At 42.2% G+C, this 13,819-nt stretch overlaps 1 protein-coding gene across 2 annotated transcripts; it reads right to left on the bottom strand.

The window, feature by feature from the left end:
• Window positions 1-1,018: 1,018 nt before the first annotated feature.
• copb2 (COPI coat complex subunit beta 2) lies at window positions 1,019-10,448 on the bottom strand. Of its 2 annotated transcripts, none has more exons than XM_071520463.1 (22): window positions 10,325-10,448; window positions 9,637-9,774; window positions 9,303-9,389; window positions 8,715-8,841; window positions 8,395-8,543; window positions 8,093-8,239; window positions 7,756-7,855; window positions 7,511-7,653; window positions 6,919-7,118; window positions 6,630-6,740; window positions 6,188-6,276; window positions 5,948-6,054; window positions 5,574-5,717; window positions 5,110-5,240; window positions 4,695-4,902; window positions 4,120-4,230; window positions 3,463-3,677; window positions 3,187-3,325; window positions 2,797-2,934; window positions 2,521-2,598; window positions 2,140-2,358; window positions 1,019-2,010 (listed from the first exon to the last, which is right to left on the bottom strand). In XM_071520463.1, exons 1-22 carry the CDS (start codon window positions 10,325-10,327, stop codon window positions 1,912-1,914), a joined length of 2,883 nt encoding a protein of 960 aa, XP_071376564.1. In that variant the 5' UTR covers window positions 10,328-10,448; the 3' UTR covers window positions 1,019-1,911. The 2 variants fall into 2 exon arrangements, with proteins under 2 accessions (XP_071376564.1, XP_071376563.1); XM_071520462.1 differs by having other exon boundaries at window positions 1,021-2,010; window positions 2,140-2,361.
• Between the last annotated feature and the right edge of the window lie 3,371 nt (window positions 10,449-13,819).

Below are 13,819 nucleotides of genomic sequence, written 5' to 3'. Positions count from 1 at the left end.
AGAGTTGAGAAAATGTCCCAGATTAAAATTCAATCAGTCTTGTAGTTTGAAAAACAAACAGGAGGCTGGAAAGCTTCTTAGCTTCTGCTGTCAAAGATAGTAGGGTTGGATACTCTGTGGAAAAACAAGGTCCTCTAGTCACAAGGAAACAGAAATCCACGTCACTCCAAAATAGATTAAAAAGACTTTATTTTATTTGTCTATTCATTATGAAAAGTTTAAAAACTGTGCCTGACGCATTTCTGCCCCATGGCTTTCATCAGGGTGTGGAAGCTGTCTTGTAGCTATTTTAAAATATAAAAACATCCTGTAAGTGAATCAAGTTATAACAGAGAGAAGGTGAACCTGTCACAAAACAGCCATAAGGAGCACAATGTACCACAGCAGCCTTCATTGGTTTCATTTTGGGATGCCTGGGCAGCAGTGGAGGCTTCTCCTTCGGCCTGTTAACAGCCGTTTACAGCAATGTTTACAAGGTCACTTTCAGTTGTTTGGATCATCTTGATAGCCAGTTTAACAATACAAACAGTGTTCTTCATCTATAAGAATATTTTTTGTTAGCAATCTCATTATTGTTTATCCAAGGGACTATATTGGATTGCAACTGTTATCGAGGCTCAAAAATTTGTGGTAATCAGGACCTGTCCTTGCTTTTTAAAGGCCATTTTAGTAAGGCCTCAATCTTGCAGCAGTGTGGTTGGAGCCATGTTGAATCCACATTATGTACAGCCTTAATTGTGGTTTCCCTAGCAACAACAAAGCTTGCATAAAAGTTAATCTCCCCAAAAGAAATGGAGCACTTCTCAAACTGGGTGAAAATCAGGGTCATCATGTTCTTTATAAACAGCCTGTGAGACAGAGCATAGGATTGTGGTAGGACGACTCCAGACTCCACACAGAGCTAACAAGAAGGGACATGTAACACATTTTGAAATTACAACTGGACTTTCGTCATCCAAGATAAACACTGTGGCCTATTCTGGTGCATTTCAGCTAGTGCATGACATGGTAGGTACTGGCACTAATATATAAGGACCTCAAATATGTCAAAAAACAAAACATGACTGGACTGGATAGCCCAAGCTATGGGCACCAGTGGGTAAGTGTCTGTAGTGGTGACATGCTTGCTATTTTTCCTGATTAAGGCTTAGCATTAGGGTTATTGTAGTTTATTTTTTATCTTCCTTGACATTTTATGGATCTTATTTGTGCTCCATTTTCCACCATTTTGTTTCTGTTGTCATGTGCTTTCTATTATCCAGTATAGTTATTTATTTAGCTTGTCATATTTATTTTTTGTTTTGTGGTGATATGCTTTTACAACCCCAGTGTATTTTATAATCTCACCTACACAGATTATTGAGTTTATCTCTTTTTCAACATTTATGACATTTTATCATTGTTTTTTAATCCCTCTGCTTCTAAAATGCTTTTATAATTGTGGAAATTAACTTAAAACTTGAGACATGAAATGAAAGATATGCAAGATCAGTGTGGTTCAGCCTCTAGTATGGAATACCCTCCACTCAAATGTGAATATGTACAGCAATTGCAGTTTATTGGACTGAATGAACTTTGATTTACCAGACAACACAATCCAAGGAGTAAATATATAGCTCAATGCACAGTTAGTCAAAGGTCCTCAATGAATGAATGAATGAATGAATGGAGTACAAAATTGAGTCTGAAATAGACATATAATTTGCCTCTTTTCCTTCTGTGAAAGACAAAAAAAAAAAACATAATCGATATCATCATCATCATCTACTCAAATCCTTCCACTGCAGCAGGAGGACAAGACAACATAACATTTTTAAGTACAAATACAAAAGGGGTGGGGGGGGTGTTTGGTCTCTGGTTTTCTTTTAAATAAACTCTGAAGAGTGCTAAGGACCGGAGGGGAAGCAGGTCTCAGGCGTCTAGGAAGTCGTCGTCGTCGAGGTTAACGTCTGTGGTGTCGATGTCGTCCAGCTCCATGTTGTCCAGGTCCACGTCCAGGTCGTCCAGAGCCTGACGGAGAGACGCAAGACAAAGACGTATTTGGGTGAAACTGCATGGAATTTAACTTACAATCAGAATTATTATTATTATACCCTCATTATAATAAAAAAATGAAGGCAAAAGAAGGATGCGTCCTACCTTATCCTTCTGTGACAACTCAGGGATTTGCTCATCATTCTCCTCCTCCTCCTCCTCCTCCTCCTCCTCCTCCTCCTCTTCTGCAGGAGAGGCTGACGGTTCGGGTGAAGGCTGTGAAGGCGCCACAGCTGCCACCGCTGCAGCAACCGGAGCCGCCGCCGCTGCCATAATGGACGCAATCACACCGGCCGCTGGGCTGGACTCCTCGCTGTCCTCCGGCTGCTGGAGAGAGCAAGGCAGCAAGGGAGAGTCGGAATATTAGCAAGCGTTTATCGATCCTTTTGTAAAATCCTATTGTTTACAGATTAGAGCATGTGCGGAGGGTGAACACAGCATTCAGAGACAGAAGTGAACAGGAGATGTCGGATGCTGTAAACCGACCTTGGTGACAGGGGGAAGGAAGGTGCCTTTGGGCTCGTATCCCTGAGCCTCCTCAAGAATATTCCTGTCTTCATTGGGCTGAAAAAGAAAGAGTTTGTTGAAACGCATGAGAGAGGATTGAGGCAGGATTGTAGAGATATGGTTGTTAGGGTTCGGAGGGATAATTCACCTCAGGAATGATCATTCACTGTTTTACAACACAGACTCATCAGCAGTGATGATGAAATATGATTTCTGCATCATCTTGCCTCCCACTTCCAAAGCCCCACCGCTCACCGTGACAAGAGGATAGTCTTTGGCGGGTCTGGAAGAGCCCAAGCAGGTCTCTCTGAGGAAATACTCGGCTGCAAAGGCTTCTCTCAGTCCGGGGAACAGATTCTCATACTCTGTAGGGTCTGCCAGCGATTCGGCCGCCTTTAATTAAGATTACAGTACAATGTATATGTGGTCAGAGACAACATCAAATTGAACATAAAATTCTGACAATGAAAGATTTTATATATTTAGACAATATTAACTAATCAAAAACTTACCTAAACCCTTTTTTAAATACTAGGCTTCTACAAAATGTCCCTTATTAGCCAAAGCTATAAATCATAATAAGCCAAAATTCCTTGTTGTAGCAATATTGTTCAAATAAATAATCTTGTTGACAGCAGAACCAACCTTCTGGTTGACCTTAGCGAGGTTCTCCCTCCACAGTTTGACCACACGGGACACCTGGCTGGGCAAGTAGGTGCGAGCCAGGAAGGCAGCCTCCGGTAGCCGGTTAGTCCTGATCAGCAGCTCCAGACACTGATCCAGTCTGAGAAAGGAAGGGGAAAAGGAGAACAATTACATTGGCCACCATATATTCACAGTCAAATCATTTACAAGTCCTTACAATTCCTTAATTTGTCGACTCGGACCCCCTTTGAGTCCCTTACACCCCCCGGTACTCACTTCCCCTGCAGGAAGTAAGTCATGAAGGCCACGTTGTTTTTTCCGTCCCTCTCAGCGCCCTCGGCCAGCTTGCCCACCATGGCGGCGTTACCGGAGGCTGTGGCGAGGAGGAGCAGGCCGCCGTAGTCCTGGGCATGGTGGAGACACTCCTGGGCCAGGCCGAACTGGCACTTGCTGATAGCCAGCTCTGCCAGCTGCTTCCACTTCTGCTCCGACTGCAGGGGTCAGGGTGACAATCATTAGAAACGAGCCGGACAGAGGATCTAATCAGTGATGCCAGAACAGCTCTATGAACCTTTGCGATTTGAGTAGTTGCATGTACAAATGGGGAAAAGATGTAATAGCCCATAGAGTTTGCCTTGGCCAGCTGGTATGCTATCTTGTAGTATCATCAAACAAACACAATGGCAAATTGTATATATGAAGGGTGGTTATGACTTTAGATGCAGCCAAAACATGTGTTTCCTTTGAGAATTTTTAATATATAATAGTGTGTGCGCATGTATAGGGTTGGGAAGTGTAAAAAATGCGTTAAAACTGGTTTATACTGGCAATACCAACTTTGACCACCGGGTGGCCGAAGCAAGCTTAGTGGTTTGTTTTAAATGCATAGAAGAAGTACTCATTAGCCATTAAACAAGATTTAATGGTCCTTACCTCAGCCTCCACAGCCAGCTGGTAGGCTATCTTCAGCTCTCCTAGCTGCAGGGCCAGCTCAAACCTGTGTTCTGGGTCAGTGGACACAGCCAGCGCCTGCTGCTTGAAACCCTGAGGGAACAAAGCAACACGACCCATCAGCATGATACAGGCACAAAGTGCACATCCCTTGTATATGCTGTGCATATACTGAAGCTCAGGACTCTCCCCACACAGAAAACTAGTGGCACTGGTCTGTTTTTTTTTATTTCCAGCATCACATGTGAAACTTCCAACCACTCCATCACAATATAATTTGATATCACTGATGGCCACCATCAGTGATATCAAATCTCCATCACCATCATTGCCTGGGGGTGCAGCTTAAAGCTTCAGCTTCAAATTCAATCTCTTATCAACTTAAATATCAAACATTTGCCACAGTGCCTGCAGTGTAACAGAATAGGTTCTAATACCATACCATATTTTCTTCTGTCACTAAAAGTTGATTATACTGACTGATAGCAATAAAACACAAAAGCAAGGCTGGATTGCCCCTCAAATCAAAAACAATACAGCAAGTGCTAGTTCCTGACCTGTTTCTCCAGGAAATGGGCCACCCTGGTCCTCTGCTCTTTGGGGATTGTGGGTAGCACCTTGTCGGCCATTCCAAAGTCCCTCCTCATGACGGCAGTCTGGTACTCCAGGACGGAGACCAGCAGGGAGTAGCTGACAATGTTGAGCTCCTTGTCTCCCAGGTACAGACGGTCATCCTTGGGGATGTAACCCAGCAGGTACATGGTCCTGCAGGGGGAGAACACAGAACAGGGGTTAAAGAGGCAGCTCCTCCACAATCAATGAAGCTTTCAAATAGTAGTACGGGCATTTTTTTTTAATACTGTGGGACATCTCTCAAACTGGACTCCACATGCAACTATCAGGTGTTTGCGGTACTTTATCAGACCCTCCATGTCCCTGCTTAAATTCGAACAAATCGCTCTCTCGCCATACCTGTCCAGATGAGCAATAGTGACAATCTCTCCTCCTACAAAGTAGTTGAGTCTGTTGACAGAGCTGGTGTAGATGAAACAGTCTCCCACCCACAGTCCAGTCTTCACAATCTCCTGAATCTCTCCCTGGACCTGGACACAGACCACATAGACAGGAGGGCAATGAAAGTTAGGCATCATTTTAAAATAAAATGAAGAAAACAATATAATACCCCCTTCACTTTTAAATATAACCCACTTAAATTTGAGCTGTACTCTATGGGCCTTCATTAGACTTATTAGTGCTTTATGTAAGAACATTGACAGTCTGAGTTAGAGGAGCTACCTATCAAATACACCACTTCTTCATTAGTACTCATAATTAGCTTCTCATATTCAGCTTATTTTACTACAGTGAAATCAACAGACAGAGTACAGTTTTTTGAGTACTGAAAGTATTAAACACATACACATCCATACACTCACCTCAAAGGCATCCTCAATACCATCCTCTGTGACTCCTTCGTTGGACTCCTGGGAGGCGGCTACTTTCTCTGCCAGGTAACGCAGGATGAAGAAAGACTCCTCTGTGGCAATGCAGACCAGCTCCCCGGAGTCTGACCAGAAGATCTGAACAGACCATGATGGGGATGGAGAGGGAAGGAGATAGAGAGAGGGAGGCGAGTTGATGGGAAGAATGAGAAAAAGAGAGAGAGGTAGTAAAAGATGCTGAATGACAGCCCAATATCGCAACGTGTACGATTCACAAACTGGTAAAACATTGTTATAGGCTAAATACTTTTGTCATATGGAGAATGAGACCTAAACAAATCTAGAGATGAAGAGCAAGTCAGTCTTACATGTTTGGGCTGGATTTCAATGCGGCGGATCAATTCTGTGTTCTCCCAGTCGTAGAATGCCAGGCCATTCACTGACCTCACCCCCAGCAAGAAACCTCCATAGATACCTGCAGGGAAAATGAGCACAGACAGTGAGGAAGACAGTCAGAGCAACACATGGATTCAACATCAAACTCTCTGAGAACAGGGCTCTATAGCAACTACTAATGTTTTGTATCTATGCAGCAATGTTCTGAGTACCTTCAGCTCCGAAGTCTGGCTTAAAAGATTTCTTTTCCTTGAAGTTCTTGAAGATTTTGACGATACTGTTGCTTTCCCTGATGGCATACCTGTGAAAAAAAGAGCAGCGCAGTCCCTCAATTAGTATGATTTAAATACAGGCTCAATGGGTTTTTCTTTGAGTAAGAACAAGCACAAAGCCTGTACAATCCCACTGCTCTACTTCATTAATAAGAAGCATATTTGAATGTGATCTCAACTCCTGAGAACAGGAGTGTAGGAGTTCTGTGAAAAATCACAGCTGAGGTGTGAAGATTCATACCCAAAGTTTCACAATAATGCTGAATAATACAACTTTTACTTCCTGTTGTTAGTAGTGGATACTGTACATAACAAAAACAGACAAGATTTTTCGAACCGTGATGACATTTGAAGACAAAAGGTTTTGAAACTGCATACTTACTCAGAGGAGTCGTGAGCCCAGACAAACTCCTGTGCTGAACCAAAGCTCTTGTTCCTCAAAGCCATAGCAGTGTAAATGATGTACTCTCCATCTCCACATACCACAACAAACCTGGCACACACACAGACACATGATACACACACAGCTGAGTTAAACAGCTCCTCTGGCAGAGATCTAATTATATATTCACCACAAATCTGGCTACACAATACAAACATGCGTAGTGTTTGTGGAAACTGCCTAGTAGCAACAAGTCAAGGTGCATGAGTGTGAGTATATGTGTGGTTACCTTCCGTTGGGGTTATGCTGGATGGTTTGGGGGTAGATCTCGCAGCTGCCCATGTCTTTAACGGCCAGCGGCAGCCTCTCCCCGTCCTTGATCTCGGCGTCACCCATGGCCTTCAGGTTGGCCTGCTGTACCTCGCTGTGCTTGGCCCAGATGATTTTCCCGTTGGTGTCCATGGACATGGCCGGCTCCTCCCGACCCAGCTACGCAGAGGAGGGAGATGGACGAGAGAGGTGGAACAAGAAAGAGAAAGATTGAGGACATGAGAGAATCAGAGGAACGAAACAATGAGGATTGTAGTTTCTGTTATTCCACTACATGCATTATATCATCTTGAACATTTTTTTTTTGAGGATGAGATGCCTTTTTTTTTATTTCAGCTGCACAATCTGTCATTTTATTCTATTGTTTCTTCTGTATTTTGACACTTTGTATGTGTTAATAAACTAAACTAAAGAATTCAGATGTAGATGTGTTCACAGTCGTCATACTAGTAAAAATATTGATTATATTTTTTCTATATTAATCTTTCTATTACTTTCTATTATTTTGTCTTCACAATCAAAATGGAAGAACTCCTCCCTCTTTTGCTCACCTTGATAATGATGCTGCCTTCATCGTAGCCCAGCGCCACATTGTTGGAGCCCCTGAGGCCGCACACACACCACACTCGCTCCATGCCGTAGTTCAGAGTGCTTTCCAGGCGGTAAGTGCTAGAGTGCCAGATACGTACCGTACCTACACAGGCAAGGAGAGATGTTACTGAGGCCTTGAGAGAGAAAGAGATGGTGTGTGAGTGTGTGTGTGTGTGTGTGTGTGTGTGTGTGTGTCCTTGCTCACCATCTTCTGATCCTGTGATGATGATAGGCAGCTCTGGGTGGAAGCTGACGCAGGAGACGTTCTGGGCGTGGCCCTCCAGGGTCTGAACACAGGTTTTGTTCTACAATATAGTGAGGAACACAGTCGGAACATGCTTATTACGTAGACCAGATCGCTAAAGGATGCTCACAGAGAGGTAGCTGCCTTTTCACAGTGATCTTGTCTTGTATGCATCTTTCTTACTTTCACCATAAACATATTGTGATGAAATACCAAAGTAGAGAGGACCTCATAAAAGGACCAATTTCTCCTTTGGGTATCTATAGAATATCAGAAGCATAATGTGAAATTTTCTAACCTGGTAGTCCCAGATCTTGACCAGGCGGTCATCAGCCCCTGATATGAGGTAGGGCTTGTCTCCTCCACTGTAGTAGTCAATACAGTTGACTCCTTTCTCGTGGCCCTCCAAGGTAAAATTGGGAGACGAGGAGCCCAGCTGCCAAACCTGAAACACAGAGGACATAACATAGAGTAAGTGATGAGAACAATGCTGAGTTTGGAAGGAGAACATTTCAGAGACTTTTCATTGTTGATGTGTAATGCAGGAATGATTAAGATAATATGAAAATAATGATAATGGTAGCAGTTGATGGTTCCCACCTTGATGGTCCGGTCTAGTGAAGCGCTGGCAAACTGGTTGTTGTCTTTGGGGTTGATTACGATCTGCATGACGTAGTGAGTGTGACCCTCAAACACCTGGCTGCACGACCACTTCTTCTCCCAGTCCCACAGCTTGATCAACATGTCATCTATACAGATACAAACCCATCAATGCATGCATGCACACAGAAACACATAAAGACAAGTAGAAACAAGCATTTGAGTTTTTGTAATAAATCAAATCAATCTATTCAATTAGTCAATATATTAGGAAGGCCCAGTCTGTAACCAATCATGATACAAGTTTACTACTGGCGTACCACTGCTGGTAAGGATGTAGGGCTGTGTGGGGTGAACAGCGATACAGCGGATGTAGTCAGAGTGGGCCTCGAACATGTGGACCCGCTCCAAGGTGTTGTAGTTGAACACACGGATTTGCATGTCATCCTGCACAGAGGGAGAAATACAATATGTCACGCAACACAGTTTGAGTTGTGGTGTGATTTGACTCCAAAGTGTTTTTTTTGAATACACAGATCAACATGTCAGTACAGACAAAAGAAAACAAAGGATGAAAAACATCAAATCATAAACACATGATGTAAACGGTTTCAAACGGACTCAAACACAATGAACAGACTGCCACCACTGAGGAAATGTAGCGCAATGTATTGAATATTGAAGCAACCTCAATGCAAATGTGGTGACAATTGTGGATTTCATACAAGATGCTCAAGAAAATACTTAACTATACATATTGAAACAGGGTGTGTTTTTTACACAAACTATAATAAATTATTCAAATTTAAACTTAAACTCTATGCTACATGTTTTCATGAGTAGCATTGTTATGTATGACCAGTCTCAGTGGATTGATCCCAATACACAAGACAAATCATATAACTCACCGCTCCAGTGATGACCCAGTTCTTCCTGGCCACAAACTTAGAAGCTCTGACTGGAAGGTCACACACTTCAAATGTCTTCACTAGTGTCTGGAAAACAGAAAATTACAAATCATGTACTAGCCATGAACTAGCCATATATTGATGACTGAAATAAGACATGCCACATCATCACTTTTACAGGATGTGGTATGTTTGATGTGTTTATCTGTATGGGAGTCAGTCTTTGCCTATGCAGTTATGTATATGAACATGTATTTTAGCAACAGGTCGTTCCCTATACAATCGTGTAGTACAGTTAACCCTGTATGGACGACCCAGTGAATTCTGATGATACCTGTGTTTCATGGTTCCAAACACAGACGCTGCCATTGTACAGACTGGCCAGCATCCATGGCTCGGTTGGGTGAAGGTCCACACTCTTCACTCGGTCTGACCTGGCTGTCAGCCTCCGCTTGATGTCCAGCCTAAGAGGCTACAAAGACAGAGATGGAAAGATCTTCTTAGGACGCCACCTATTCACCCTGGGAACAGTTAGCCCAACTGCAACCTAGCTTCCTACGCTGTTCGAGCCCTCATTGCGAGTGCTTTTTAAATGTAACGCAAATTAAATGGTAAAGTAGCTAAAAACGCTAAAATGTCATCAAAAGTAAGACATCCTGTCAGCTTCGTAGGACTGGCTGGCAAGCCAAAATAGCCTTTAGCATGCTAATATTAACTAGCCCAACAATTCCAATACTCTATAATACTTTGGTTCTATGTTGAATCTGGTAACTTCCCAAAACAACCGCAAGCACATTTGAGGTTTATAAATGACAAGCGTTAGCACTGCCAGGCCTTAGCAAGTTTAAATGGATGAACAAGCAGTCAAGCTAGCTTCAGCTAGCTAACGTTAGCTGCTGAGCTATTTACAAGGATGCAGTATTAACTGACACTCTTTTCAACTGTCATTTAAATAAACCAAGCGAATCGGATGACATGTATGGGAAGAGTATCTACTTACAACTATTTTTAATATCTCTTACCATGTTTTATCCCCGTGTTGTCGCTATAAGATGAATATATTGTGACTTGTAGCAATCGGGGTCCAAATGTTGCGATATGAGTGAACAGTGTACTGGATACTGACGTGGAACTTCCTGAAACCCAATCTCGCGTGAGTTGCTCACTGGAAATGGTGACGTGACACTTGGCGGTCAGCAGAGAGAACTGGTTACTTTGGAGCTTTGGAGACCTTTTTGTGAAATGTATTTTGTTATTATTTCATGTGACATTTTTTTGTGCAAAAGAAAATAGTGAAGTTTGATAAGTTAATTGGGGTACACACTCTCACACACACACACACACACACACACACACACACACACGCACCCACATGGGCATTTCAGAATGATAAGATCTAACTGTGTTTCAGCAGACTGATGATAACCTAACTATGCAGTAACAGTAAAACACATCTCTGTAAATCATTCCTTGACAATAGTCTATATAGACCCTCTAGAGCAGTGGTTCTCAACCTGAGGGTCAGGACTGCCCAGGGGGTCGCAAGATCATGTTGTGGGGTTGCGAGATGAATTATGGAATAGGAAAAAACATATTTCTACTATACAAATGTTTCATCATGTTTATTTTTTCAGATTTTTCCTCTAATTTTAACCCTTTTCTTGTGAAATACTGATTAGTTTTCAGCCTCCATGCCTCCTCTGATAACTAATGAAATGAAACAACCTGGAAAGGGAAAATCATGAACTGTTCATCATCACTCTGCATATGCAGCCTGTGACTGGGGGTCACAACTAGGCTTCGCCTCATTTTAAAGGGTCATGAGCCAAAAAGGTTGAGAACCAATGCTCTAGAACACATTCAAATTGCATGACTGCCAGTGGGTGAAGTGAGGTGGAAGATATTTAAATGTAGGCCTGCTTCATTTACTATCAATGGTCACTGTAGAATAGAGCCATACTATTCAGCAACCCTCCGCCTACTTCCATGGCATGGATCCACCCATTCTCACCTGACCTCACTCACTCCTAATCAATGGCCTACTCTATATATCCCACCCATTTCCTTTGTTCTGGCTGGCAGCAACATGAACCACATGTAAGGGCCCTCTGTCCCTGTGATTCAGATACACACCTATGGTTGTGCGTGATAGTGAGTTTCCCACTTTCTTTATATGTTGTTGTACTTTAATGGTTATTTGTTGATTGGATGCGATTGAATGCTTGACCAGTATATATATTGGTAAATGCTATAATCGTCACCTTGCCTGTTTGCCTTGAGATTACAGATATAATATTGTGTGTAAGTGCGCAGTGCACATGATTTATTAATTGTAGCTCTTAAGGAAATGCAAGAATCCTTATAACCTAATTTAGAATGTTGAATTTCTTATGTTATGTAATTGTTAAATGAATGTTTCTCTGTTATGTAGTACTTTATAATTTCAGCAGTGGTAGGCCTACCCCTCACCCCCTTGGTTAGAGTACTAATATTCCTTGTTTGTTAGGTACCTAATTAAGTGTGAAGCATTTGAGGCAGTTATACATTGGTTAACTGTATTGTAATTCTTGTGTGTTTTTCTGTTTATCATTAATAGAAAACCATAACCGTCAAGCCTCATCATCATATCGCTCTACATGTGTGCATAGTGGCAATAAATGGCTTAAACGGAACATCAGTTGTCCCTTCTACATTCTTACCGATGTACCATGGTGATGCTCAATCTCCTGTGAACCAATCCTAGAGATAGATTCTATAGTCACACTTTATTTGGATAGTCTATAGACATTCAATGTCTGGGCAAGGGTTCATCTTAGTTGGGGTTACAAATAGGATCAGGTTAGGGTTAAAGAATATGGCAACTACAATAACTACAATAATTCTTGACAAATTCCTGACAACAAAACACATACACACATGTTATGTTATGTTGATTTTTTTTTTTACTTATTATAATACTTATTTGTTTTTATTTTTTATATATTATTTTTGCATAGCTAATAATTATTGTTGTTATTTTGTTATGTTAACTGCAGTAACAGAAGGTTACATTGTAACCATGGTTCTCTGAGTGAAGAGATCACCTCTTCACAGGACTCCTAGTGTTATTGGACTATTCAAAACACACATCAAGGAGATGGTGCAGTTCCAAACCACCCTAAACCTGTGAACTATGTACCTACATATCCTCTCCAAGGATGCTACCATATTTCTCCAGCAGGTGGCATTGGTTGTCACTTTTTCTCAATGGGACTCTGAAAACACTTGTGATTCTCAGAAATGGCAATATGCACTCAGATCAGAGCAGACTGCTCCCTGACTGGACAGTCAAAACAAGGAAAAATCCTGCGTCCCTGTTGGCTCATCACAAGGGTCACTATGGTTTGTTAAATGTAGAACTATATTCGCTAAGATCGTGCCAAATGCAGAATTGAGTTGTAGTTTGAGTGTGTAAAAGTCATAGTGCAATTACACATCTTTTTTGCACATTCATAAATTGTAGTTAATATACAGCTAGTTGCAAAGCATTTGTAAAAACATGTTTATGGTTTGGGTTTAATTTAGATTTTTTCACAATATTCACACATTTTGATGTAGTAGTCAAATACTTGTGGACACATTATGGAAGTTAAATTGATCCATACTTAACCGTACTATTTAATCTAAAACTAAGGTTAAACAATGTACAGATGCCCAAAGCTAGTCTAGCAGCCTATTTTAGTGCCTGGCCCTCTTCTGGAGGTTTTGAACATTTTGGTTAATCACTAACATCAGGCTCTATGTGGGGCACCTACTCTCCTCCACACCAAAGGATATTGCCTCCCACAGGTGCTGCTTGATCCTGTGACCCAGCTGCAGGCTGTACGGGCGAGGCCGGCCAGAGGAGTAGAACAGCATGGGATCCACGACCAAGTGCTAAAACACCAGTCAGGCACATCCCCTGGCCTGGGGAGGAGGACCGCGGGCCAGGCCACCAGTCTGGCAGCACGGCAGCGTTACAGAGGAACCTGTCCTCCAGGGGCTCCTGGAGAGCCTGCAGGTTCTCCTCCTGCTCGTCCTCCTTCCTCCTCCTTTCAAGAGCCTAATAGATGGAGGAAGAGAAGGAAGGGACAGGTCAGCAGTGGTACATAAGTGCTGGGCAAATTTGTTTGCTTACAGCAGTGGTTCTCAACTTTCTGGCTCATGACCCCTTAAAAGAAAGTGATGCCTACTTACGATCCCCATAACAGGCTGCATATACAGAGTGGTGAACAGTTCACCCAAGAAATGATTTTCCCTTTTCAGGTTGTTTAATTTTAATAATCATGGAGGTGGCCGACAGACTGAAAACTTGCTTTTCTAAGAGAAAAGCAAAATTTTGAGAAAAATCTGAAAAATTAGACATAATAAATTTGTTAAGTAGAAACATGTTTTTTTCCCCCTATCCCACAAATCATCTGACGAACCCCAAATGATCTTGTGACGCCCTGGATTGGTTGAAAACCACTGCTTTACAGCAATGTTTTGAGGCATTTATC

This window comes from Centroberyx affinis, unplaced genomic scaffold (genome assembly GCF_046629955.1).
Source record: "Centroberyx affinis isolate AG114_WGS23_722 - 3 ecotype Tasmania unplaced genomic scaffold, CSIRO-AGI_Caff_v1 ptg000804l_1, whole genome shotgun sequence".
Classification (NCBI taxonomy): Eukaryota; Metazoa; Chordata; class Actinopteri; order Beryciformes; family Berycidae; genus Centroberyx; species Centroberyx affinis.
The sequence above is the reverse complement of the archived record's forward strand: the minus strand, read 5'-3'. Positions and strand labels throughout refer to the sequence as shown.